This window comes from Tenrec ecaudatus, chromosome 3, assembly GCF_050624435.1.
Source record: "Tenrec ecaudatus isolate mTenEca1 chromosome 3, mTenEca1.hap1, whole genome shotgun sequence".
NCBI classification, from domain to species: domain Eukaryota; kingdom Metazoa; phylum Chordata; class Mammalia; order Afrosoricida; family Tenrecidae; genus Tenrec; species Tenrec ecaudatus.
This window is the reverse complement of record NC_134532.1, coordinates 181,200,332-181,225,859: the sequence shown is the minus strand read 5'-3', so window position 1 is coordinate 181,225,859 and position 25,528 is coordinate 181,200,332. Positions and strand designations below refer to the sequence as shown.

Below are 25,528 nucleotides of genomic sequence, written 5' to 3'. Positions count from 1 at the left end.
GATGACATCATCGGAGATGATTGCCTTGTGACATACCTGTCAAATGACATCGTGACATGACTGCCTCATGACTGAGAATCACCGGCCCAGCCAAGTTGACACACATGTTTGTGAAACTCAACAAAGCGATCACAGTCAGCATCAGCAGTAAGTGACCACATTAATGTAGCCTTGCCAGGTAATGCGATGGCACTTTAACCCTTTTGTCACCCTCCCTTGCACCCATAGCCCATCTAATCACGAGCAAAGCACAGCATCCCAAGAAGGGTGCCCCTCACACAAGACCTGAGCACAACTCCCCAAAACAACAGTCTCACTTCTCGGCCGCTCAGTCTCCCCGACTCTGAGGGATGGATGTTGGCACCAGACCAACCTTCTTTTCCTAGCATTCTCTGGCCGTTGGGCACCCCTGACTGGTGAAGATGCTGAAGGAGAACACAGCACTGGGACAGAGAGAGAGCGATCCTGACCGAGAAGCCAAGAGAAAGGATGAACCACACCCATTAAGCCTCAGAGCAGAGGGTGCAATGGCTGGCTTGGCTTCTACGAGCCCACGTCGTGTACAGAGGGGAATCCTAACCCCCACCTGAGCAGGAATAGGAAGGAGGCCCCACATTTCATACTAAGTCCTGTGAGACTGGGCTGCTTGGTTCATCTTTGTCCTCAGGACACTGTGTGCAGGACGGACCAATGGTGGGATAGGAACTTCTCAGGGGGCATGAATATTGTATAAACATGTCTCAGTGACAGTCAGTAAAATCCGAGGTGGCTCCATGATACTGCGTAAGATGAGTCCCTGCTAGCCAGGGCAAGGTAAACCAAGGTCCTGTCTACCAAAGAGGACACGGCTCACCTCCATGGATCCTTTCTAAGCTAAGGGATCAGAGGCCTAGCCTGGGTCAGGAGATTCCCAAGCTTCGTGTTGTCAGGAAGCAGAAAGGAGTTTAGAAGAAAGGAATCACTGCCTCCAAGAGGAGCAAAGTGAGTTACGTAGTGGGCTGGGAAGCTCAAGGTCAGCAGTTTGAAACCACATGTGGCTCTGAGTGAGACAGCTGAGGCTTTCCACTCTGTCCGAGAGGGTCGCTAGGAGGCAGAACTGGCAGTGAGGTTGGGTTTGTCTGTCTGTTTTTTGAGGGAAGAGCAAGTGAAATCATCAAAGATTTCAGAAATAAGACAGTCATTGCTTTTAATAAGACGGGAAGGGAAACAACAGTGGCAAATGTATCAAGAAGTGCTACCCGCAGGATGTATAGCCCACAGATCCCGCCCTGGAAGTGGAGGGCTTGCCTAAAGACTGACTAACGAGTAAACGACCACGGTCAGACATGGCCCCGTGACAGGGATCAAACTACTTCTCTTACCAAAAGGAAGGGACCCCCCCCCCCCAATTTAATTGTGACCTTTTCCAACTGCAATTCTCCCCATCCACACAGGTTTCTTGTGGTAGGGCTCTTGAGCTGCATGAAAACCACAATGGGACCCTGGAATGTCTCAACTCCTTGTTTAAACACCCGGAGCAGGAATGTATGCGGCTCATTATTTCTAAAATCATGTCACTTGTGCTACACAGACACATGCCTTTTATGATTATTTACAAAGAAAAAGGAAGAAACGAAGGCCTTTCAAGGATGGCACACACCCTCTCCACAGGACCAAAGGAACCCGCTCGTGGGCGAGGCTCCCACGCCTGACTCAGAGAGATCTGCCTGGAGGCACGGCAGGGGGCCATCCCGGGCCAGGCTGGGCCCGCAGAGGAGAGTCCAGGAGCCCCAGGGCTCTTAGCCACCCCTGCCTCATCAGCCCCTCTTGCTCTGTGCATCTGGGACACTACTGACGGTAAGGAAAGTCTCCAAGGGGCGTTACCTGGATGCCCGCACAGGACAGCAGCTACTACTGGTCTACGGAGAGACTACAAGGGCACCCCTCTCAGAAGCCGTGAAGGCTGCACTCGCTCTTACCTCGTTCTCCGGGGTGGGAGAGGGTGTGACAGAACTCAGTGACCCTTTCCTGGAGCCCTGGAGGTCAGCCGGCATGGAGACCGGGCGCTCCCACTGCGTCGTGCCCGTGGGGATGTGCCAGTAGTAGGTCCCGGCGATGTCATTGATTCTTTTCCATCCGGGCGGCAAATCCGGATCGGTCTGAAACGAATGGTCACTCCAAATATCTGCTGGGAAACCGAGCAAAAGAAAAAAACAAAGGAAAGCAGGGTTTTGTTAATGCGAGATCTACAGCCCTTTATTATATACTTATCTCAAGGGACATGTGACAAATTGAAGCGAGAACGGAACTTTGAAAAACGGTTTCTTTAAAAACTACATCGTCATACACTATTAACTTATACATGAAACCACGTGCTGCCATGTCCTTGATGTTAAATGTGTAATATTTAACATCACACAACATTTGAGACGTTGGGCTTGACCCATCCTACAGGTAAGTTGGGTCGCTGGACATGACACTCTCGGCTGCGTTTGCCTTTACATCTGATGGCTACCGGCTAAGACGTCTTTGACTATGTTTCTCACCGAAGTAATGCTTTCATGAATGAAACCGGCTTGCTGGGATTAAGACTCAGTTGACGTTGGCGTCAGATTGGCGTGTATCTGTAGAGAGGTACGCCACACAGAATTTCGAGCCACACAGAATTTCGAGATGAGAAGGCCCAAGAAGGAAAAGAATTTGGAGATTTATTTGTCTCATTAAATGGATCAGTAAGCATGAATGGCAGGAGGTAAATGCACACGGTTTCTGTGATTTTCATTGAGGAAATAAAATGTGTCAAAATGACGTGTCCTACAAATCTCATGTTCAAACTAGAAACACCTTCCAGCAGTCTGAAGACTAACAGGCATATGGGATCCTGTAGGCCTCGCTGCCACTGAGCCGATCGCTAATCATAGTGACCCCATAGGCTAGGGGAGAGCTACCCTTGTAGGTTTCTGAGACTGGAAATCTTTGAGGGTAGAAAGCCTAATCTTGCTACCGTGGAGCAGGTGGTGGCTTTGAACTGCTGACCTTTCGGTTAGCAGCCCGACTTGTAACCACTACACTACCAGGGCTCCCAGCCCCGGGCACAGTGAGGCAAAAACGCTGCCCAATCCTGCACCAAGCCCTGGACGGGCTACAGATTGTGCTTAGTAGGGTTTCGCTGGCTGATTTTTAGGAACAGGCTTGCCAGGCCTTCATCCTAGTCTGTCTGAGTGGGGAAGCTCTGCTCAAATCTGTTCTGCACCCCAGCAACACGCGAGTCTCTGCTGACGGACATGGGGTGCACTCACCAGGAATCAAACCTGGGTCCTCTGCACGGTAGGTGAGGATTCTCCTGCACTTCCAGCTCTCCGGTGCTTCTAACTATCCTGCCCGTGTGACACTACGGAGTAGCAAGCGATGCTGCGTGTCATCCTCTAGGCTTCTAGATCACACAGGGAAGATCCCCAGAGAAGACAGACCGAGAAAGACTTGGGGTTCACCAAAGGACTCGCTGACGCTAGGAACAGGCTGGCTGTGAGACAATACAGAAGGGCGGGGACGACCGCAAACTGGAAAGTGTTTGCCTGGGCCCAAAGCCTTCCAATTAAAAATAGGATCTTAAAAATAAGTAAAAATATGATCTTTTAAAATACAATGTAAAAACAAACAAACAATGCGGGAACGAAATGAAATTCATTCAACTGGGCTATTCCAGGCAACCTTAGTCTACATCGGCAGTCTATCTGTTTGAAGCCAAACGGTGTATTCAAAAACAAAACAAAAAACAAGCTCTTGGTCATCTTTGAGTTGAATGTGAGATGGGTGGAAATGCTGAGAAGAGATAGGAGAGGGAGTGGAAGAAGGCAGTGGGGGGCAGACATAATGGGGGTGCAGGCAGGCAAACTTAAATGGGATCTCAGAACGTGGGGTCACTTAGTTGCAAGGGCTAGGCGGCAGGGCGCTCGCTCGAGCAATTCCAGTGAGAACACGTGCCACACGGCCGGGTCCTGTGTAAATGTCACGGCGTCACACGCCGGCGTCATGGAGGCTGTCACAATGCAGGGCCAGAAGGAGCCAAACAAAGAGGCTGATTAAGCCAGCGGCCCAGATGTGCGCTCCCTCCCGAGTCCCTGCCGTCTCCGCACCCACTTTTCTCATTTAATTGGCCAGAGGCGGAACTGCCCCTTGTCTGTAATCACCGTGGAAATCCCCTCCTCCTTCGCGACGGGAAATTAGGCACGATGAAATAATTTCACCACCCAAACGGTGCACAGGCAACTAGAAGCAGCCATGTTTGTGCGCCTCTGTCTGATCTCCTTGGGAGGGTGGGGCGCGGGAGGTGGGCATCAGCAGCTCCAAGGTCACCAGCATTTCAGTGAGCATCTCACGAACACAAGGACAGAGGTCTGGGGAGGAGGCTGGAGAGAAACCTACCACGTGCTCCTGTTTTAGTGACCCTCCGGCATGCTGCTCCAGCTTAGAAACGGAGCAGGCTCAAAGAGGCGGCGAGGGTCCCTTTCTGTGGCTTCTGAGCTCTGAGGGGCTGAATTCACACGTTCATCCCAGTGGTCTCTACAGCCGGGCCACTGCCTTATATGAAGAACGAAGCACCACGGTCAGATATGAAATCGTATTGGGTTGAGGACAGAGCCCCAGGTCAGTGGCTTTACCAAGCTGGCTGAGAGGGGTACCTCAAGGGTAGCCTGCAAGAGGGTTGGGGTACCAAGAAGGGTTTGGGCTGCTCGACCTTTCCCAGAGTGCTCCTTTGCACAGCGGATGGCAAGACTTCATCTCATGCTCCTGGGACATGCTGTCAGGAGAGACTGGTCCCTGGAGAAGGACAGGATGGTGAACTTTCAGGGCAGCCAAACAGAGGAAGGCCCTTGGCCAGGTGGGTCAACACAGTGACAGCCACAATGGGTTCAGGCACGGGAACGACTGTAGGATGGCGCGGGTCACGGCACGTTCTGCAGGACACAGGGTCGCTACGGGTTGGCACTAACCTGATAGCGCCTAACAACAACACCTGTCACCATACACTTTGGACAGGTTATCAGGAAAGCCCGGAAAAGGGCGCCATGCTTGATGAGGAGTCGGTGACCACGTGACAAAGAGGAAGACCTTCAACGAGAAGAGCTGACCGACTGGCTGCAATAATGGGTCCAGTGCAGGAGCGGGGTGTTTCCTTCCGTCATGCCCTGGGTCACTGTGAGTCAGAAGTGACTGGTGGGTCCCTAACAGCATTCTCTTCAACAAGATGCTGTAGCTGTCACTAGGTGCCAGGGCATCGGCTCTGACTCACAGCGACCCCGTGCGTGCACTGTCCCGCCCAGCGCCGTCCCTCACCGGCCCTTCCACCAGGGTCCGTGGACAAGAAGACCCCGGATGAGATGGACTGGCTGCACCAATGACTCAGACCTAAGAACAACTGTCGACGGGGCAGGCCCAGGCCACGTTTCACTCCGTCGTGTGTGAGGTCCTTCTGAGTCCAAGCTGACTCCAGTTAGTTCTAACATCACTGTCTCTAACCCCGTGGGTGTAAAAAGTTAAGTGCTGGGCGGTCTCTGCAGCCAGCAGTCTCTCAAAGGAACCAGTCCCCGACAGCCCCACGGCGCACACGTCTACTCTGCCACACCCGGCGGTGGTCTTTGCGAGTCAAGACCCACAGCAACGAGTGTGGTTTAGGGTACATTCAACTGAACCCACTCTACGTTTGTTTGGCTGATAGTAGGTATTTTTTTGTGCTGAGATTATAATAAAAATAAAAACAAACAAACAATAATGGGTCTACTCTGTTGCTCAAAGCAGATAATGATGATGGAGGAGGATGTGAGGGGGGCATATCTATAATATGATCTATAACATTATTAGTAGTTTTAGAATCACTGACAGGATCCTTTGTATGCCATTCCACACTGTGAGGGCATGCCAGCCGAGTACCTATCACATGCACCGTCATACCCTCAGCATCTAGCATGACAGGTGTTCAGATGCTGGGCGGACAGACGGATGGGAGGTGGGTGGGTGGGAAGAAAGGAAAGGAAGTCAACATAATCAGAGGAACGAGAAACGAATGACTAATCCCATCATCGGGGGATGGAAACCGGGGATTGAGATAAGCAGAAAAGGCACTCTAGAAATCCATGTGCAATTTCACAAAACAGCAACTTCTCGACCCCAGACTAGTTCACGGTCAGAGCCACGCCTACTGCTCTCTTTGACGATGTCCATGAAGGTCTCCTGGGTAAAACGGAAACGGCACACAATAAATTGGAGAGAGTCCTGGGGTGGGGGTCTGGATGCTTTGAGCTGAGCTTTTGTTTCTTTCCTCTATTTTCATAAATACGTTCTGAGAGGAAGGGTAGAAACTAGGTCTCTGACTTCCTCCGGCCACGTCACACTTCACTGAGCTTAGTCCTCATTCCACAGCTTCCCGCCCTTGTTCTCAGGCTGGGGGGGGGGCAGGGGGGAGCTGAACACCAGGAACCTGTCTACCCGAGACTGTCCAGAGCTTCACGCCGCACAGAACGGCTGTCCTCAGACGGTACCGCCATAGAGACGCTCTGTAGGGAGGGGATGAAGACCTAACAGAAACGGGACAACCTGTAGAGATCAGCTGAGCAGAGGAGAAAGCGTCAGCCCCCTCACCTACAATGACAGCTGTATTTACTGCGCACTCACTGCCACCCGGCCAATTCGGACTCACGGCGACCCTACAGGGCAGGGTGGGACTGCCCCTGTGGGTTTCCATGAATGTCAGTCCTCACGGGAGTAGAAAGCCTCACCTTTCTCCCTTGGAGTAGCTGGTGGTTTCTAACTGCTGACCTTAAGGTTAGCAGCCCAACACATAACTACTCCGCCACATTCTATATTTCTCCTTTGAGGATTCTTTGATACACTCAAGAAAAAAAAATTAGCAACTAGGGGAGCTGAACACACCTCTATGAGCCAGCAATTTCCCCCAGCGGAACTCACTTATGTCACACCTACCAGGAACCTGTTCATAAGGCCACTCCCAAGCCCACCGCCATCAGCTGCTTCTGATGCACACCGACTCACACAGGGATTCAGAGACCGTGATGCTTGACAGTAGCAAGCAGTCTCAACTTTCAAGCCATTCCACCCAAACACCAGTCATTGCCATCCGGCCATTCAGACTCACAGTGACCCTAGGGTGGCCCTATGGGACTGCCCCTGCGGGCTTGCAAGACTGCAAGTCGTCATAGGGCCGAAAGCGTCATCCTTCCCCTCAAAGCAACCAGGGCTTTTGAATCACCAACTTTGAGGTTGGCAGAGCCAACTGGTTACCCGCCACCACACCAGGCTCCTCCTATTAGTAACAGCATCGCTGAGATGGACCAACCACACAAGCACACTGGCAGCAGAACGGATGGCGGATGCTATATTCGGATCACGCGCACTGCACAGCAGCGACGGACTCAAAGGCCCCTCTGGGCCGGAATCCACTCAATGGCACTGGGTGGGACCCAGCAGTGAGAAAGACTCCACCCAACGCGGGGCATGCATTTCACCAACCCCACCTGCACCCCAAGAAGGAAGATCCCACTCCCATGCAGTTCCACAGTGAAACCGCATTCTGCAGGGACGGTGACACCACAGGAAAGGCAGGAACACGGTGATGACAAACTTTAGAACACTGCCTGGAAATCCAGGTCAGATAAAGCCCTCGGGAACAGAAATGGGAGTAGTGATACCAGGAGGGGAGGGGGAAGGTGGGGCGAGAAGGGGAGGAAGGGGGAACGGAGCACAATGATCGACACATAACTACCCTGCCTCCGAAGAGGAGGGACAGCAGAAACCAAGGGGGAAGGGAGTCAGCGGTTGGTGTAAGATATGAAAATAATGATAATTTATAATTTATCAATGGGTCACGAGGGTGGGATGGGGGAGGAGCTGATAACAAGGGCTCAAATATTAAGTAAGTGTTTAGAAAATAATGACAACATATGTACAAATATGCTTCATACAATGGATGTATGGATAATCATATAAACTGTAGGCGCCCCCAATAAAATGATCTTTATAAATAAAAAAAATTTAGAATAATAAGCCTTTTGGGGGGGATGGGAGAATTAGGATCAGGGAAGGGTATATATATATATATATATATATATATATATATATATATATATATATATATATTATATTAATGGTATCTGTAATACTGGCAATGCTTTATTTATTTATTTTTAATGTTTGTTTTTTTGACCTGGATGGTAATGAATGATTGCTTTATAATCAATTCTTAAACCATATACTTAATCTGATGCATATTTCTGTTACGCATGTTGTTTTTCATAATATACCTCATGGGAGTCCTGAAATTCAACACTTTGGGTGTTGTTTTTGTTGTTTGTTTGCTTGTTTTAAGAGTACTCCAAAAGAGATGATCCAGTCAGAGCCTCTTTCAATGTGAAGAAAGATGATCCAAGGGCTTGGATGCCCCAGAGAAACTCACAAAAGGGGCCGTCGGCCAAGCACTAGGTGTGGCCACACAGCAGGGACGGCCACGCTGGGCAAGTCACGCAACCTGCAGATGGTCGTCTGGACGCGGGTGCTCATTGCACCGACCACCAAGGTAGCACAGGAAACATAAGACAGCTAGCGAGCTAGAGCTGCCACAGATGCAGGCAGACAGAGTCCCAAAGCCACAAGAAAAAAATCCACCTCCATCTGTCCGAAGGAAAATTCTTCCTATAGAATCAGTAGGATAGGATGATGAGTGTGCTTCACAATCTGGGTAACACAGATCATTAGAGATGCGGGGACTTTCACTGGAGAGGGCAGGTCAAAGGAGGGAGGACCCTGAGGACTTCAGAGGTCGGAGGACTCCACACCACTGCCCACTTGCGTTTCTGGGCCTCTTCCCATCATGCACCCTGGCCCTGGCGGGCTTGCCTTCGGCCATCCCATCCATCTTCCCACTATCCTCTCTCTCCGATGACCACCTCGCTGTCTCCGCCAACAAGAAACGCTGATTTCACGTCATTCTTAAAACACAAGTAAAGCCCCTGTTCCCTGTTTTCATGCTGACGTGTCAAACGTCTCCTAGGTGTCTCTCAAACGCAAGCTGAAGGACGTCGTCCCCTGTTTGGATGGCCCTGTGTCTTCCCCCAGTGTCAGCCGGGACCTTCCTTGGGAACGCAGGTGCCCCTGCTGTGGAATCAGAGCTCACCGTCACGGACATCACCGCACTGAATGCCCGCCTGCCAATTCCAGCTCACAGGTGGTGGGGGTGGGGGGGTGAGGGAGTTAGCAAGCCAGGAGCTTCCAGATCTTCCAAGGTTGCAGTTCAAGAGTTGTCACACGGCTGCAAGGCTCTGAAAGCTAGCAACAACGTGGTGTGTGTGTGTGTGGGGGGGGGACGGGTCACCAGCCTGCCAAGGGAGGGGCTGACCGCACGCCCTCCCTGTGTGGCGTCTCCAGGACTCTGTGAAGGGCCCACTTGTTCTCCTGTTTCCGAAGGCGCCTTGAGGCCAGCTGCTCGGAGCAGAGCCAGCCTAGTCAAGAATGTTCCTACTCAGAAACAGATTTTACTGCTTCAAAAAAATCGGGCAAAATACGCACGGCAGTTTCGGGGCCTCGGAGACCAGGCAGCCAACCGGCTCAAAGTCAAACAGTGGTGACGCCCAGATTTGCCCCTGGCAAATGATGTCGCCCCCGTCTGGTCCATCAACAGAGTGTAGGCTGGCACACGGGTCCCTCCCTTTGAGACTTCTCTTCCCTAGTGGGCTGCATGGAAGGCCGGCGGGCCCCTCCACCGACCTCCTATCCTACTAGAAGGACAGTAGGGTCAACTCCCACTTTCAGGCACATTGCAGAGAGCAAGACGGGATCCTGTACGCATCTTCTCCCTCCTGCCCGGCGACATAGGCTACCCCTTGCTCTTGACAAGCAGCGTGGTGGTTCTTCCACACAGTGGGCCTGGCATTCCCCCGGGTCTTAGCTCGGGCAGAAGAGCCGGCGAACACAGAAACACCACAGCGTAGCTTTAAAGAGCACCAAGTTCACCTCTCGCCGTTTAAGAAACTAGACACATCTTAGTTCAGGGCGCCCACCAAATCACACACCAAACTGACTGCCACTGAGTCACTGCCGACCCACAGCCCCCGTACAGGCCAAGGAGGAGCTGCCCCTGTGGGGTTCCCAGATCGAACCTCTATCCAGGCATAGAAAGCCTCGCCTTTCTCCCATGGAGTGGCTGGGGGTTTCAAAATGCGGACCTTGCGGTTAGCAGCCCAATGCAGAACCCAGGAAGCCACAGGCAAGAAGACCCGCTGGGCAGTGCTACTCTGAGGCGCTGAAGCCGACCCAGGGCAGCTGACAGCACCCACAGCCCCTCTAGAGGGATCTTCCAGCTAAGATGCGCCCCTGCAATCTCCAGTCTGGGTCACCAGAGGGGGCACGGCCCTGTGGTGAAGAAGAGAGCTGACACCTAGAGAGCTGGAAGCGAGACGCGTCCTTTCAAAAGCTTCCTGCTTTGTTTGTGCTTTTGCTGTCTTTTATTTTACTTTACTTTTCTCGGAGGGGACAGGAAGCAGGGCCTGGAAGTCAGAGTACAAAAATAGCAAGGCTGAGAGCTTCACAAAGTGTCTCTTGTGCTCCGGTCTCTGAAGACCAAAGTAGTACTTGGCGGGAGAACAAGGGGCCCGGCTGTAAGCAGCAGTGGCCGGCGCCTTCCTGCCTATCGAGCACCTGTGCCCTTGGCTGGGCTCCACAGGGCAGCAGGCACCCACTCCCGCTGTGCCCCCGTGGCAGCAGCTCGCCTCAAATCACACCCTCCCCAGGGTTCGCTCACAGGAACCGGAGGGTCATGCCAAGAGAGATCAGCATGTCCCGGTGGCTGGAAGTGCCCCTCCTGCTGTGGGGCCGCAGGGAGGAGAACTGAATGGGCCAGGGGGAATGAAGCTGGCATGGCCCACGACGCAGTGTGAAAGGGCTTTGGTGATGCAGGAGTGACATACATGGCGACTGAGAGGTCAGCTGTTCAAACCCACCAGTCCTTCTGAAGGGGAAAGATGAGGCAGTCCATAAAGCCTCCATAAAGATGTACAGCCTCAGAAGCCTAGCGAGTTTGGGATAGTTACATAATCTGTTGTCAATTTGAGACTTAAGAGTGAAGGGGTGGAGTTTAGCCTGCCAATCAGGTCCCAGCTTGATGACCTCATTTGGAGGCGCTAAGGAGATCAATAGCTCACTTGGAGGCGGGCCACACACTCACTCCCTGAGAGACATTCCTACGGACAAGACACACACACGCGTGAGCCCTGGAGTTGAAGGATCCACACAGAGACTCCTGCCAGTGCTGAGATGCTTACAGCGCCACTGAATCCACAAGACTTTCCACCCACTGACCTGCCATCTTCCTGCATTAGGCGCCATTGCATGTGTTGCGTGAGTCTGAAGAGGAATGTATAGATTGGAACTGGGCATATGGGCTCATATTGGACTTATGGACTGGGATATTTTCTCAATCTTCAACTGCTTTTGTATATCAAGCTTTTTCTTATACACATACGAGTGTCTCTATGAATTTGTCTCTCTAGTCCACCCAGACTGACACGGATTTCTACTGTATCCTATGGAGTAGCTAGAAAGACCTTCAGCGACAGTGGTTTTGGTATGGTGCTGACAGTGCTTAAGTACTTAAGCTTCCCTCAGTCCTCAGAAAGGGTGCCCCTTCAGCGTGTCAGGCACAGAGAGGGGGTATGAAGGAGCACCGAGGGGGAGTAATCCAGGGGCTCTGGTCTGCTCTGTGCCGGGGCACGGCTTCCGGGCTCGAACGCCCAGTGAGACAACAGACCAGAGCCCTGGCTTACAGGCCCACGGCAGTGGCTCCCAAGCATCATGTTCACTGGGATAACCCCCAAACACGAAGTGCTGGGTGCCACCCCTAGAGTTAACAAGGAGTCCTAGTGATGAAGAAAGTCACAGGTTGAGCTGTTAACCACAGGTTGGCAGTTCGAATCCACCAGCCACTCCAAGGGACGAAGATGAGTCTGCCTGCTCCCCAAAGACTTAGAGCTTCTGAAGGCCTAAAGAGGAGCCTGACTCTGTCATGGGTTGGGCTTGACCTTGAGTGGGGCCATGACTTTGTCTTTCAAACAGTCCTCAGATGATGCTGGGGCTGCTGGTTTGGGATCAGCTCTTCTTTTCCTTTTAAAAATCATTTTATTGGGGGCTTGTACAACTCTTACCATAATTCATCCATCCATCCATTGTGTCAAGAACATTTGTTGCCATCATCAGTCTCAAAACACTTGCTTTCTACTTGAACCATTGGTATCAGCTCATTTTCCTCCCTCCCTCCCTCCCCCTTGATAATTTATAAATTTTTTTTCATGTTTTACACTGTCCGATGTCTCCCTTCACCCACTTGTCTGTTATCCATCCCCCAGGGAGGGGGTTATAGGTAGATCATTGTGATAGGTACTCCCTTTCTACTCCACCTTACCCTTACCTTCCTGTTATCACTACTCTCATTATTGGTCCTGAGGGGTTTATCTGTCCTGGATTCCCTGTGTTTCCAGCTCTTATCTGTACCAGGGTACATCCTCTGATCTAGTCGGATTTGTAAGGTAGAGTTGGGGTCATGATAGTGGCAGGAAGGAAACATTAAAGAACTTAAGGAAAGTTGTATGATTCATCAGTACTATACTGTACACCCTGACTGGCTTATCTCCTCCCTGAGACCCTTCTGTTAGGGGATGTCCACTTGCCTACAGATAGGCTTTGGGTCTCCACTCTGCACTCCCCTTCATTCATAATGATATGATTATTTTGTTCTTTGATGCATGATACCGATCAACTCCTTTTCTTTTTAAAATTACTTAATTTTGTATTTTGGAACAGGATCGGGCCATGATTGGGGTTACATGTATCATGTAAGAGAGGAGCCTGAGCTTACAATACTGATCCAGGGGCTTCCCCAGTCGTCAAGGCCTGGCTCGTGGCTACTAGAGCCCACTGAGAAGCAGCCCAGGGCAGTGGTCTCAAGGGGTCTTCCTGAATCAATGCGTTCAATACGTCTGTGTTCTTTGGCATTTTAAGTCTGGCACCAGATTTTTTTCCCTTCAGCTGTTAACCACAGGGTCAGTGGTTCGAACCCACAAGTTGTTCCATGGGAGAAAGGAGAGGCTGTCTACTCTTAAAAAGATGTACAGTCTCAGAAAGCCACAGGAGCAGAGTAACTCTGTCTTATAGGGTTGCTCTGAGTCAGAATCGACTCAATTGCAGAGCTTTGTTCTGTTTGACACATCAGGAGCCATCTATTGTGGTGGGGGAACAACGTAGCCTTGTAAAACGGAAGCAGGCGCCATTGTCTGTGTAATGACATCGAACAAACCTTCCTCAGAGAATACAGTACGGTGTTTATTCATCCACCCCCATTATTGCTTTTGTACAGAGGTCCTCGTAGAAGCTGGGGGTGCTGGAGGGCGCCCAACACCAAGTCTTAGCAGCTGCAGAGCCTCTCAGATGTCTGTCTGGAGCCTTCCTTGGAAGGCAGCATTAAGCCTTGGGAACCTCTATCACAGACTTTGAAAAACCACGCGCTGCACATTACCGCGCTCGCCAGTGGGGCACTGCTTTAACAGTTGTCATAAAACTCTCAACAGTTTGGGGGATGTTAATTTCCTAACACTTTTTTTCCTCCATATTTTACTTAAAAAATAATAATATTTTTAAAATGCTCTTAAAATAGAGAGCTATTTGTAGCTGAGGATTTTTCCTCCCTCTTGAAAGACTCTTCAGTAAATATTCCAAGCACAGAGCCAGCCATAGCTTAGCGTCCACGATATGTCAGTGAATCAGGATATCTTGCGAGTTGTGCACTGTGCGAACACCGTCTGAGAGGCTGATCCTAGTTTTCTGTCTTCAAGCGTCTTAAGCAAGCTTCACGACTAACCCGTGGGCGTCCCGGTGATCAGGAGTCACTTTTGTGATTGGAACTCCACCCAGGACAGTCACAATTGTTCCACTCCTGGTTGAGTTGGCTGCATCTTTTGGTTTTTTTTTCAGGGGACCGGTCCTACAACAGCCTGGGGGGATTTTCCTTTGCCTTTGAGGGCCGGAGTGATGGCAGACTACCACCTGCCGAATGACAAGCAATCGCACCACCTGCCTTTCTACCTTACTGTCATCACGTCTGTTCAGAGTCATGGTGACCCTTAAGTACCACAGAACGAAACGCCCCCCCGCCCACCATCCTTTCAATTGTTCTTATGTTCAGCCCACTGTTGCAGCCACTGTGTCCACGCCCCCCACTGACAGCCTCCCCCCCGCCCCCCAGTCCTTCTACTTGACCACGCATGAAGTTCTACGCCACGGGCTGGTCTCTCCTGACCACGTGCCCAAAGCCTGTGAGAGGCAGTCTCACCGCTCTTGCCTCCAAGGAGCCTTCTGGCTGTCCTTCCAAGGAAGGTTTGTTGATTCTTTGGACAGGCCAAGGTACTTCCAATATTCTTCTCCAGCACCCTAATTCTTCGGTCTGCCTGATTCACGGTCCAACTTTCACATGCATATGAGGCAAAGGGAAATTCCACGGCTGGGTCAGGTGCCCCTTAGTCCTCGAAGTGGCTCCCTTGCTTTGCAGCACCTTCAAGAGGTCTTGGCAGCGGCTTTGCCCAACGTGCCATTTCATCTCCCTTTCACCGTGAGGCTGCTGTGACATTTTGCTTCACGTCCGAGCCAACACTGCACATCTCTGCTGCCGCCGCCCCGACACTGGTTTTATTTCGTTTGGGCGCCATCAGGCACTTCAAGAATTTTTTGGGGAAAAAAAATTACGCAGGGAGAAATAAAACCCCCAAACACACACACTACAACATGAAAGAAACATGCACTACATGAGACTGGAGGCTGCTGCCTATGAGTCTAAGCATGTACTAGTGTATGGTTAATGTTTTAGATAAAAAGTACATATGTCGTGAGTTCTGTGTCGGCCTGCTAACTGCACCGTCAGCAATTCAAATCCACCAACTCTTCCTCAAAAGAAAGACAAGGCTTTTGAAAAGAGTGACTTCTGTAAAGAATTACTCATGGCGACCATTCTACCCCGTGTGACAGGGTCATTATGAGTTGGAATCAACGTGATTTTAGAGTCTGGAACCAAGACATATGTATTATAGGTTATATATACACAAGGGGCCTTGATAAAGTTCATGGGAAATGGAATGAAAAGACACCAAGTGAAACATATGTAAACTATTTGACATCATCTCCGTCAAATTCAAGGCACTTTCCTAAGCGAGGATAGCAGCCACTGAGCTCATCCCTAGAGAACTAAGGGCTCGGGGCCTTTAACCCGTCAGTGCAGTCTTTATTACATCGTTAACTGAAGAAACTGGAATCCCCTTTAAAGATTTTCTTTTCTTTTTATAAAAGTAGGAAACGACCACCGGAAATCAGAGGAAGGAGGCCTGATGGTTTCCAGTCAAAAGGGCTGGGACACTTGCCCTTGTTCGGGGGCGGACGGAGCAGGAGAGCTGCCCAGGTGGGGAAGGGCCCGGCGGGGCTCTCCCAGGTGTCCACGGGCCGAAGCCCTGGCAAGCCTCCTGAGAACACGTGCACAGCAAGCTGCTGTCAACTGTCAGGCTTCCTCTACCTGAGCGTCAACAAGAGAAAGGTCTCGCGCATCCCAGCACACTGTCCCCAGGCCCCTTGCCCTGGGCCATCTGCGTTTGCTTTGACTAGACCGCTTCCACCTCTCGGAAGCCACGGCCACGTGGTTGTCCTGGTAAAGCCACGTTTCGTCCTTCTAAGAAAGGCTTCAGCGTCTTCATGCCACTTGCTGGAATCCCCACAGGAAGCTCTGCTCCCATCTGTCCTTGATGTCTAATGGATCCTGACTGGAGGCAGAGGCTACCCTATAGGTCCTCGCACTATCACTGATCGGATGCAGACTCAGAGCGACCCTAGAGGACAGGGTGGAACTGCCCCCGTGAGCTTATGAGCCCATAACTCGGTACAAGAGAAGAAAGTTTAGTCTCTCGCCCATGGAGCGGCTGACCCTGGGGTTTAACAGCCTGACGTGTAACCACTGGGCCACCAGGGCTCCTTTTACTCAACCGCGAGCTAACGGCTTCATGAAAATAGAACCTTAGGGGAAAATGTTCTGTAAAACAAAACACCCCCGAAATGACATCAACCACTGTGCATTTCTTTATAAAAGAACCTCAGTTTGCCACAAGCGAATGTTCACTTATGAAACAGGCAAATTTTAAGTCAAGAAAACTAGGTGGTATCTTAGTCAACTTATAGCACACTCTGGTTTGGAGACATCTGAAAAACCAAACTACTTACCATTGGTGGCATAGTGGTTACACATTGGGCTGCTAGCCGTAAGGGCAGCAGTTCGAAACCACCAGCTGCTCCCAGGGAGGAAAATGAGGCTTTGTACTAATGTACACAGAGTTACAGTCTTGGAAACTCACAAAGGTAGTTCTACCCTCTCTTATAGGCTCGCTATGAGTCAGCATCGACTAGATGGCAGTGAGTGAGCGAGTGATAAGTCAAAAGATCCCTGGTAGTGCAGTGAATTATGTGTTAAGCTGGTAACCACAAGTTCAGTAGTTCAAACTCATTAGCCACTCCTTGGACGAAAGATGAGGCTCTCTGCTCCCTTAAAGAGTTACAGCTTTGGAAAGGCAGAGGGGTCAGTTCCAACCTGTCCTACAGGGTGTCTGTGGCCTGGCATTGACTCGATGGCAGTGAGGGCTTAAAAAAAATTTTTTTTTGTTTGACTGATAAGCCACTTCCGTGCATATGGGTTTTCCAAGCAAAGATTCCTAAAGTGTAGTGTAAGCTGGGGGATGGAGTTTCAGTGTTTAAATGGTGAGTGGGCTGGGCAAGGCTGACACTTCACAGATTTGTAGTCTCAGACTCTGTCACATGCTTTGGGGATGCTCAGCTGTATGCTGTAGATAGCTGCTCAATAAACCTAAAAGAGTGAATGAATGAATGAGCGACTGATGAGTGTACACACTCCTTGGAGACAGGTGCTCAGAATCATCTGAGCCAGCTCTGACCTGTGCTTGAGTACACGCGTGCGTGAGTGCATGCTTGGGTGTGTTGGAGGGGTGGGAAGACGGGAGGAAGCTTCTTTCTCCGAGAGTTCAGTACACAAAGATGGGGGCTGGGGAGATGGAGAGGTCTTAGACAGACAGGAATTGAATTGGAGCCACTTATACAATTTGTGAGGTGCAGGGCAAAATGAAAGCGCCGGGCCTCTGGTTAAACGATGTCGGGGATGGTGGAGAGAGAATCTCTTTCCCTTTCCTCTGCCATCTCTCCTGCCCTGACCGGTGCTCTGAACTGCTGTGGACTGTTGTGTTTCTTCCAGCCCAGGGGGACCTGCAGGCTGGGTGAAGCACCTCAGAGGCACGTGGGAGGTAGATGTGGGCACCAAGCTCTGTCCCCCTGTCCTTCCTGCTCCCCCATCCTTCCTGCCCTCTGGCCACTCCTAGGTGTGGAGGGCACTGGGGGATCCTGGGTAGAAGGGAGACGTGAATGACTGAGACACTGGAGAAGGAAGTGGGACTGCCCGTGATCCAAAGCTCCCAGCCCCCGACATACACCCCACTGCCCCATCACACACCACTTAGAAAACACATTCAAAGAAAGGATGATGAAGAATTTCAGGACGATCACAGGGCCTTACACCTCCTTCTGAGTGCTGCGTCCAGTCAGACTAGAGTCCACAGCCGTCCAGGAAGCAGCCCTGGAGATCACCAATGGAATTGGTGGCAGGCGTTATGGTTGTGTGTGGTGTGGTATTGCAGGGCGGTGGTGGGCATTTGGGCAGAATAACCATAAATCTGGAAGTTATCAAGGTGGTCTCACTTCGACTGGCGGCAACTAAACATCTTAACAGCCTTTTGAAGTTCAGGACTAGACAACTCTTCTATACCCTGAATTCTCACATAGGAAATTCATTACAATCGTGATAAGGTCCCGCCGCACAGATTACCAGAAGAGGCTTACAACAAGGTGTTGAGCCATCCTGGAGAAATAAAGTAATGTTACCAAGATATTTGGCTGAACCAAGAGCAGTTAAGAAGCACAGGATACCCACGAGAGACATGGAATTATCTGCTGGAATGTAGGTGTGAAGAATTGCCTCTGAACGTACTTCCAAATAGTCACGCCATCAGCTAGAAACCAGAAGGACAAACAGTGAGAAAGCGCTGTAGCAGCCAGGATAGTAAGACTTTGTCTCAGGAACCGGTCAGGAGAGACCATTCCCTGGAACAGGACATGGTGCTTGGTAGAGAAGAGGGGCAGGGAGCAAGGAAGACCTTCGCAGGATGGATTGGCACTGTGGCCACAACGGGGAGCTCAAATGTAGCAACAATGCAATGGTGGTACCCGAGTAGCAAAGTGGGCTACACATTAGGCTGCAATCCACAACATCGTCAGTTCAATACCACCAGCTGCTCCCAGGGAGAAAGATGGGGCTTTCTACTCCCCTAAAGAGTTACGGTCTCAGAAACTCACGGGGGCAGTTCTATCCCGTCCCATGGCATCACAAGGAGTTAATTCGATTCGATGGCATCACTTTGATAGAAGTGACTTTTTTGGATATTCAAACCCAAATGGACAGGCATCTAAACGCCAGAGTTGAGATAAGAAACCCAATTCCCACCTTGCCCAGCATGCTTTCTAAAACATCTTATTGCTGGTGTCACCAGTTAGGACTCATTCCTTTTCCAGGACTTTCTAAGCCAAGCATCTCAACTTCACTTCCAGAGCTTGTTGGGAAGGCCAAATAGAGCCGCTGTGCTTGCCTGGATTTCCCACAAAGCTCTAGAAGTCCCCACCAAGACCCAGTCACTGGCAAGCAACATCAGATCACTCATGTTACTGAAGGCCTTTCCATCTTTGATCTGTACCGGCATCCCTGCACCCTCCAATTCCCACTCACAGATCCTCCAGGGGATGACAAAATGACAGAACCAATTAGTTGTTCTGCCCCGCAGAAGACCTTGCCCGTGCTTAGCCAGCGATGAAAGAATGATATGCTCAGCACTAAGCTTTTCGGAGATGCTGGGCCTCTAGACAGAAGAGAAGCAGGGTTTTTGTAGATCCCATCTGCCAGGGACGTACGTGGAGAGAGATAGAGAGAGAGAGAGAGAGAGAGAGAGAGAGAGAGAGAGAGAGAGAGAGAGAGAGAGAGAGAGTTTCAGTGTTTCTCCTAATAGAATGAAGCCAAAGACAGTACTGAGCTGAAATTCTGCAGGACATAAAGGCTCATGATCCTGAAAACTCACCTGTGTTCAAGTTCAGAAGCCCATCCTTCCTGTACATATCGCTCGTGTCATAGTGGCGTTTAAAGGCCAGGGCCTCCCTAGGGGAAAGTTCACTGCTTGCTGCCACTGGTGGCTGACAAGTTGGTTTCGACTCACCGTGAGCCCCGCGTGTGCAAAGAGCAACTGCTTTGTAGGGTCTTCAGGGCTCTGACCTTTCAGAAGCGGATCGCCAGTTCTGCTGGCAGGTGGGCTGCAGGTGTCAGGCTCTCAGCTAAGAGCCACGTGCTTACCATCTGCGCCATTTTGGGAGCCCAAAAGTTCACAAACAGATGCTCTCGTTACAAATTAAACAGGTTTAAGTTTCTTAAAAGCAATGGCCAGGCTTGTCTACCATTTTTTATCTAAATCAACTGCAGGACCATAGAGATGCCTCACACAGTGGGCGTGCCCTGTATGTTTTCTGAATGTAAGGGATGTGGTTGGAGGTTGTAATAATTATGGTTCTGTGTCAACTTGCCTGGGTCAGAATCCTCAGCAAATTGACAGTTCAGGCTTTGTCATCTTCCACAATGAGATGTGCTATCAACAGATGAAAATAAGGAAGTTTCCTCAGGGGTATAGCTTGCATCCAATAAAAATAGACCCTGTGGAAAAGCTTGCTCACCTTTTGCTGGGTCTAGATCTTGCTTCTGATTCATTTTATGACCTCCAGTTGTAGAGCCAGTGGCCTGCCAAATCCTAGAGTCCCCAGCAGCCTGACCCTCTTGGATTCATTCACCCCTGCAGCCAGAAGCCCACGAGCTGAGCTGTCAATATGGGGACCATCAGCCTCTGCAGCTATGCAAATCACGAGAAGCCCCCGGTCTGACCTCCAACCAACAGACCTGGCACTTGCCTGTTTCTACAACTGGGTGGCTTATGTCTTTGAGATAAACCTCTCTATCTATACATATCCATACGCATATAACCTGCACTGGTTTTGATTCTCTCCAGAACCTGTGGACATGAAGGAGCACTGGGGGAGAGAGCGGGATACTGGAGGAGAGGCGGGTAAGAGAGAACAAAGGTGTGTGTGCAGCATACGCTCCCTATCGGCCGAATCCGAGGCGTGCGCTGTGGTGACACCCAACCAGCAACTAGTAGTACTGCTTGCTATTGTTCATTCAGGCTTCAAACTCCAGCCAGCATGCAGAAATCATTTTCCTACTCAAAAAATGCTCTTAAAGTAGTAGAGGTTTCTTATCTGTAGGGTGTCCGGGAAGGATTCCAAATTACAAAAATAGGCATTTCCAGTCCTTCTTTACACCATCTAAGCCTCTCACCGATGAAAATTATGACCCACAGTGTTACAGGCTCAGGTGAGCTCAATAGCCTTCTTCCCTGAGCGACTGGACTTAGGGAACCCTTGGTAAAGGATGGTCTATGTGTTCTTGAATTCTGGTGTGTTCTGCACCTATCTTACTTTCTCTATGAAAGAACGACATCTATAGTCTCAAGGCCTTTGGGAGGCCATGGTAGTAACACGGTGGATGTGGGTCCAGGGGAACCGTTTCTGGAGGCTGGATGAAGATCTTGCTGCAGACAGAAGGGATGCCCATCAGTGGAGACCAGTGCACGACGACGGGGAGAGCTTCAGCCCACCTGTTTGTGCCTCCTTCCCCCGAGAAACACAGGGTGGGCCTGCCTGGGTCACGGGTGTGCTTGGAAGACGTTTACTCTGCTTTGTAAAAGCATCACCGTGCGAGGAACCCAGGCACAGAGCCTGGAATGGGAAGGGGAAAACTGATTTTGTTTTTAATTCCCTATGGCGAAACAAACATTGTACATTATTTTAAGCCAAGGAGGCCTTTTATTTTTTAAGTATAAAATTTCCATGGGTTTTTGAGTAAATGAGATGCAAAAGAATCTAATTCCGGGATTGGTCAGTTTTGCCATGCCGCTGGGTCTAAGAGTGAGCCACCTCAGAAGTGGGAACAGAGGACCGGCAAGTCAATGGAGGGCATATGAGGCTCCGGTCTGGAGTGGGGGAAGCAAGAGACGTACTAGAAGCCGGGGCACCAAGACCACGAGGCAGAGCAGAGGAGCCATGCTGAGGCCATGAGGCAGCACAGGGGGCTTGCTACTCCATGGACCAAGTAAAGCTGAGTATCTTCAGGCCGGAGTCTGGCTTGTAGAGCCGGGTGCCCTTTGGGTACCTATCGGTGGTAAAGGAGCTTTGAGATGCTTGTCCAAGCAGGGCAGAGGTCAAGGTGTGACATGGCTGAGACACTGACAACCAGAGTGAGACAGAGGACCAGAAAGACGCACTGCCGCCAGCATGGCTAAGAAGTGCTACTGTGGACAAAGTACCGTATCGTTAGCGCTTTCTGATCCTAACTTGTTGTAGCCTGTTAACTTCTCCGATAACTCCCCCCGTCTGTGAGCCTGTGTGGCCGGTTACTGAACCCATCAGAGAAGTAGAGTGTCTTGGGGGGGAAAGGCTGATGCCAGAATGGGTGAAGAAGGATGGGGTGGCGGCATGTACCTCTACCAGACATGACAGAATCATCCTCATGCAAATGTGGAGGTGGAGGCTCCTTCCTGCTTGGGTGGGTAGAGGAGGTCTGATGTGGGTAGAGGAGGTCCGATGTGGCCCTGAAGCCATTTCCCCAAACAGCGAGAAGAAAAAGAAAAACACAGCAAGACAGATGTTGTGTATGTGACGAAAACACGGCATGAATGGGGGCAAATGGTTATCAGAACCCTCTACAGCTGTTCAGACTCACAGTGACTCTATAGGACAGAGCACAACCGCTTCTTATGGTATCTGAGGCTATAAATCTCGACAGAAGCAGCCGTCTCAGTGCCCTTGCAAGGAGTGGCCGGCGGGTTTGAACTGCTGACTTTGTGGTTACAGTCCAACACATACCCATCAGGATTCCGTAATCCTCTGCTCCTAGGAAGTTTGATAATTTTGGAAACCCTTCAGGAGGAGTTCTCTTCTGCCCTGTTCCTCTGGAAACCCAATCCAGCTCAAATCTACTGCCACGGAGCCACTGAGAGGACAGGGGAGAACTTCCCCTGAGAGTTTCCAAAAGTATCCGACTTGACGGGAGCAGGAAGCTTCATCTTTCCCCTCGGCTGCAGCTGGTGGGATTGAAGAGCACACGGTGGCTAGCAGCCCAACAAACACACACTGCCACCCTGGGGCTCCTTTTATACCCAGCTCCTATTAACTCAAGCCAAGCTTTAAAATGAAGTTTACATATGTTCCTTAACAATAAGAGTTATCATCAACAACACAGGCATTGTTCCGGTGGCTATTTAAATCCCCCAGGGCTTTGAAACATCAGCAGCTCTGGAGCTACGCTGTATCCTGATGGCTATGGAGCACAGGGATTGCGGCTAGTCCACACGGCGGGGTGCGAACAGCACAAAACACACACTGGGTCTGGAAGACTCACCATACGTAGAGAAGTTACAGCGTTGACCTAGTCATTTCAGTACTAATCATCTGTCACAATGGTGGTGTCGTGGTTATGCATTGGGCTGCGATCCTCATGGTCGGCAGTTCAAAACCACTAGCAGCATTGCAGGAGGACTGCTGGGATTTCTGCTCCTGTAATGGTGGCAGTCTTGGAAACCCACAGGGGGGTTGTGAGTCAGCAAGGACTTGATGGCAGTGAGAGTGATTCTGGTTTGGGCTAAATCAAGTACATGATTAAGGTGAAGTTCACCCGTTTTCTTCTTAAAATATAGCTATTAGACAAAAAGAAAAACAAAAACTAAAAATTACATTTTGACTCACATTATATTTCTAATGGAAAGCACTATTCTGGAGGCTTCCACATTCAACAAATATCTTTTTTTTTTTTTTTGGTCAAAGCTTCTTTGAAGCCTTAAATCAGAAGCCTCTGAAAAAAACAATGTAGCCCCCTGATTGGAAGGGCATAGAAAAGATTCGGGATTTGGCACTAAGATTCTAGGTCCATCAGCTATTAAAAGATATAGTGTCTGGGGTCTTAAAGGCTTGAAGATAAACAAGCGGCCAAGTGGCCATCTAGCTGAGAAACAACAAAGCCCACATGGAACAATCACACCAGCCTGCGTGACCACGAGGTGAAGGGATCAATTATCAGGCATCAAAGAACAAAAAAATCTTATCATTGTGTGCTCACCTCCCTGATACAATCGCTGAAGACAAACGTGTGCATAAGCAAATGTGGTGAAGAAAGCTGATGGTGCCCAGCTATCAAAAGATATAGCATCCGGGGTCTTAAAGGCTTGAAGGTAAACAAGCAGCCATCTACCTCGGAAGCAACAAAGCCCACATGGAAGAATCACACCGGCCTGTGTGATCACGAGGTATTGAAGGGAATCAGTTATCAGGCATAAAGGAACAAAATTAAAATCATATCACTGTGAATGAGGCGGAGTGTGGCATGGGGACCCAAAGCCCATCTGTAGGCAACTGGAGACCCCCTTATGAAAGGGTTGCAGGGAGGAGACAAGCCAGTCAGGGTGCAGTGTTACAACGATGAAACATACAACTTTCCTCTAGTTCCTAAATGCTCCCCCCCCCCCCACTATTATGATCTCAACTCTACCTTACAAATCTGGCTGGACAGGAGGATGTACACTGCTACAGAAATAATACTGGAAACACAGGGAATCCAGGACAGATGATCCCTTCAGGACCAGTGGTGAGAGTGGTGATACCGGGAGGGTGGAGTAGAAAGGGGGAACTGATTACAGGGATCTATCTACATATAACCTCCTCCCTGGGGGATGGACAACAGCAAAGTGGGTGAAGGGAGATGTTGGACAGTGTAAGCTATGATAAAATAATAATTTATAAATTATCAAGGGTTCTTGAGGGAGGGGTGATCGGGGAGGAAGGGGTGATCGGGGAGGGAGGGGAAAAATGAGGAGTTGATTCCAGGGGCTTAAGTGGAGAGCAAATGTTTGGAGAATGATGAGGGCAACGAATGTACAAATGTGCTTTACACAACTGATGTATGTATGGATGTGATGAGAGTTGTATGAGCCCCTAATAAAATGATTTTTTTTAAAAGCGATGATGGCAACATACGCAAAAATGTGACCTATACAATTTATGTATAGATTTTTATAAGATCTTTAGGAGCCCCCAATAAAATGATTAAAACCAACAAATACGATTCTAGGCCAGGAACTGCCAACAACTTGTAAAGACTCAATACTCCATGATTCTCATTAAAAGCATCTCTAGGATCAGAAATTCAAGTCCAGTCCTTGAGGCTCTTCCGAAGGAACACAGAGTCTCTACTTAAAATCGTTCTGAAGTCTCCATCAAAAGTAGCAATGTATAGCTAGATAACTGGGCAGAATTGAGGACACCAAAACTCACCGCCAGGGAGTCAAATCCCCACTCCGAGCCCCCCAGTGGGGCAGAGCAGAACTGGCCCACAGAGCTCAATAGGCTGTAAGTCGTTATGGAAGCAGCCTGCTGCCTCTTTCTCCCATGGAGTGGCTGGTGGGTTTGAACCTCCAATCTTTGGTTAGCACCTGAGCACTCAACTCCCGCACCACCAGGGCTCTCTCCTCATTAAGGCATACACTGACGATTTGAGCACTTACTACTATGAGGTGTTTTTAAACTCAAAATGACCCTGTCACTAACAATTCCAAATTCCTTCTCCTTGTCACACGTAGGCGCAGTCATTTAGTCCATGTGGACTTACGCTCCCGCATTCACTTGGATACATCCCGTGTCATCTATTAAGGGCCTTGCTTCTCCTTTATGACAAGACGCTCGCTTTTTCAAGCCCCTCACTTGCACGCAGAAGCTGGGCAAGGGGTCAGAAAGGCAAAGGAGCTCTGCTGCCTTCGACCTAGGGCGTTGGTGAAGGGTACGACACGTGCCACGGGCTGTTAGAACATGAGGAGATCTGTTGGAAAGAAGAACAGCCAGAAAGCCCCTCAGAAGTGAGGCTGGAAGGACATCGTCTCACGCACTAAGGACATGTGATCAGGAGGACCCGTCTCTGGAGAAGGGCACGATGCTTGGGAAAGGAGAGCAGGAAAAGAGGAAGTTCCTCACTGGGACGAACTGACCCGGTGGCTACGAGAATGACCTCAGACGCAGCCATGCTTGCGAGGAGGGTGCAGACCAGGCAGTATTTCATTCTGTCTGCACACAGAGCCGCGATGAATCAAAACCAACTGGACAGCATCTAACAACAACATAGGAGCCCTGGTGTTAACAGCACTGGGCTGTTCAGAACAAGGTCAGCCGTTCAAAACCACCAGCCACTCCTTGGGAGAAAGAT

General features: G+C 50.1%; 1 protein-coding gene across 15 annotated transcripts in view; it reads right to left on the bottom strand.

The window, feature by feature from the left end:
- The window catches only part of APBB2 (amyloid beta precursor protein binding family B member 2), a 345,785-nt gene that overhangs the window by 93,099 nt on the left and 227,158 nt on the right, over positions 1-25,528 (bottom strand). For 13 of the 15 annotated variants that reach the window (XM_075544392.1, XM_075544393.1, XM_075544389.1 and 10 more), the window contains one exon: positions 1,959-2,167. In XM_075544392.1, the coding sequence (XP_075400507.1) occupies positions 1,959-2,167 (209 nt within the window). The remainder of the gene's footprint in view (positions 1-1,958; positions 2,168-25,528) is intronic. The other 2 variants (XM_075544401.1, XM_075544387.1) reach the window with 1 other exon arrangement.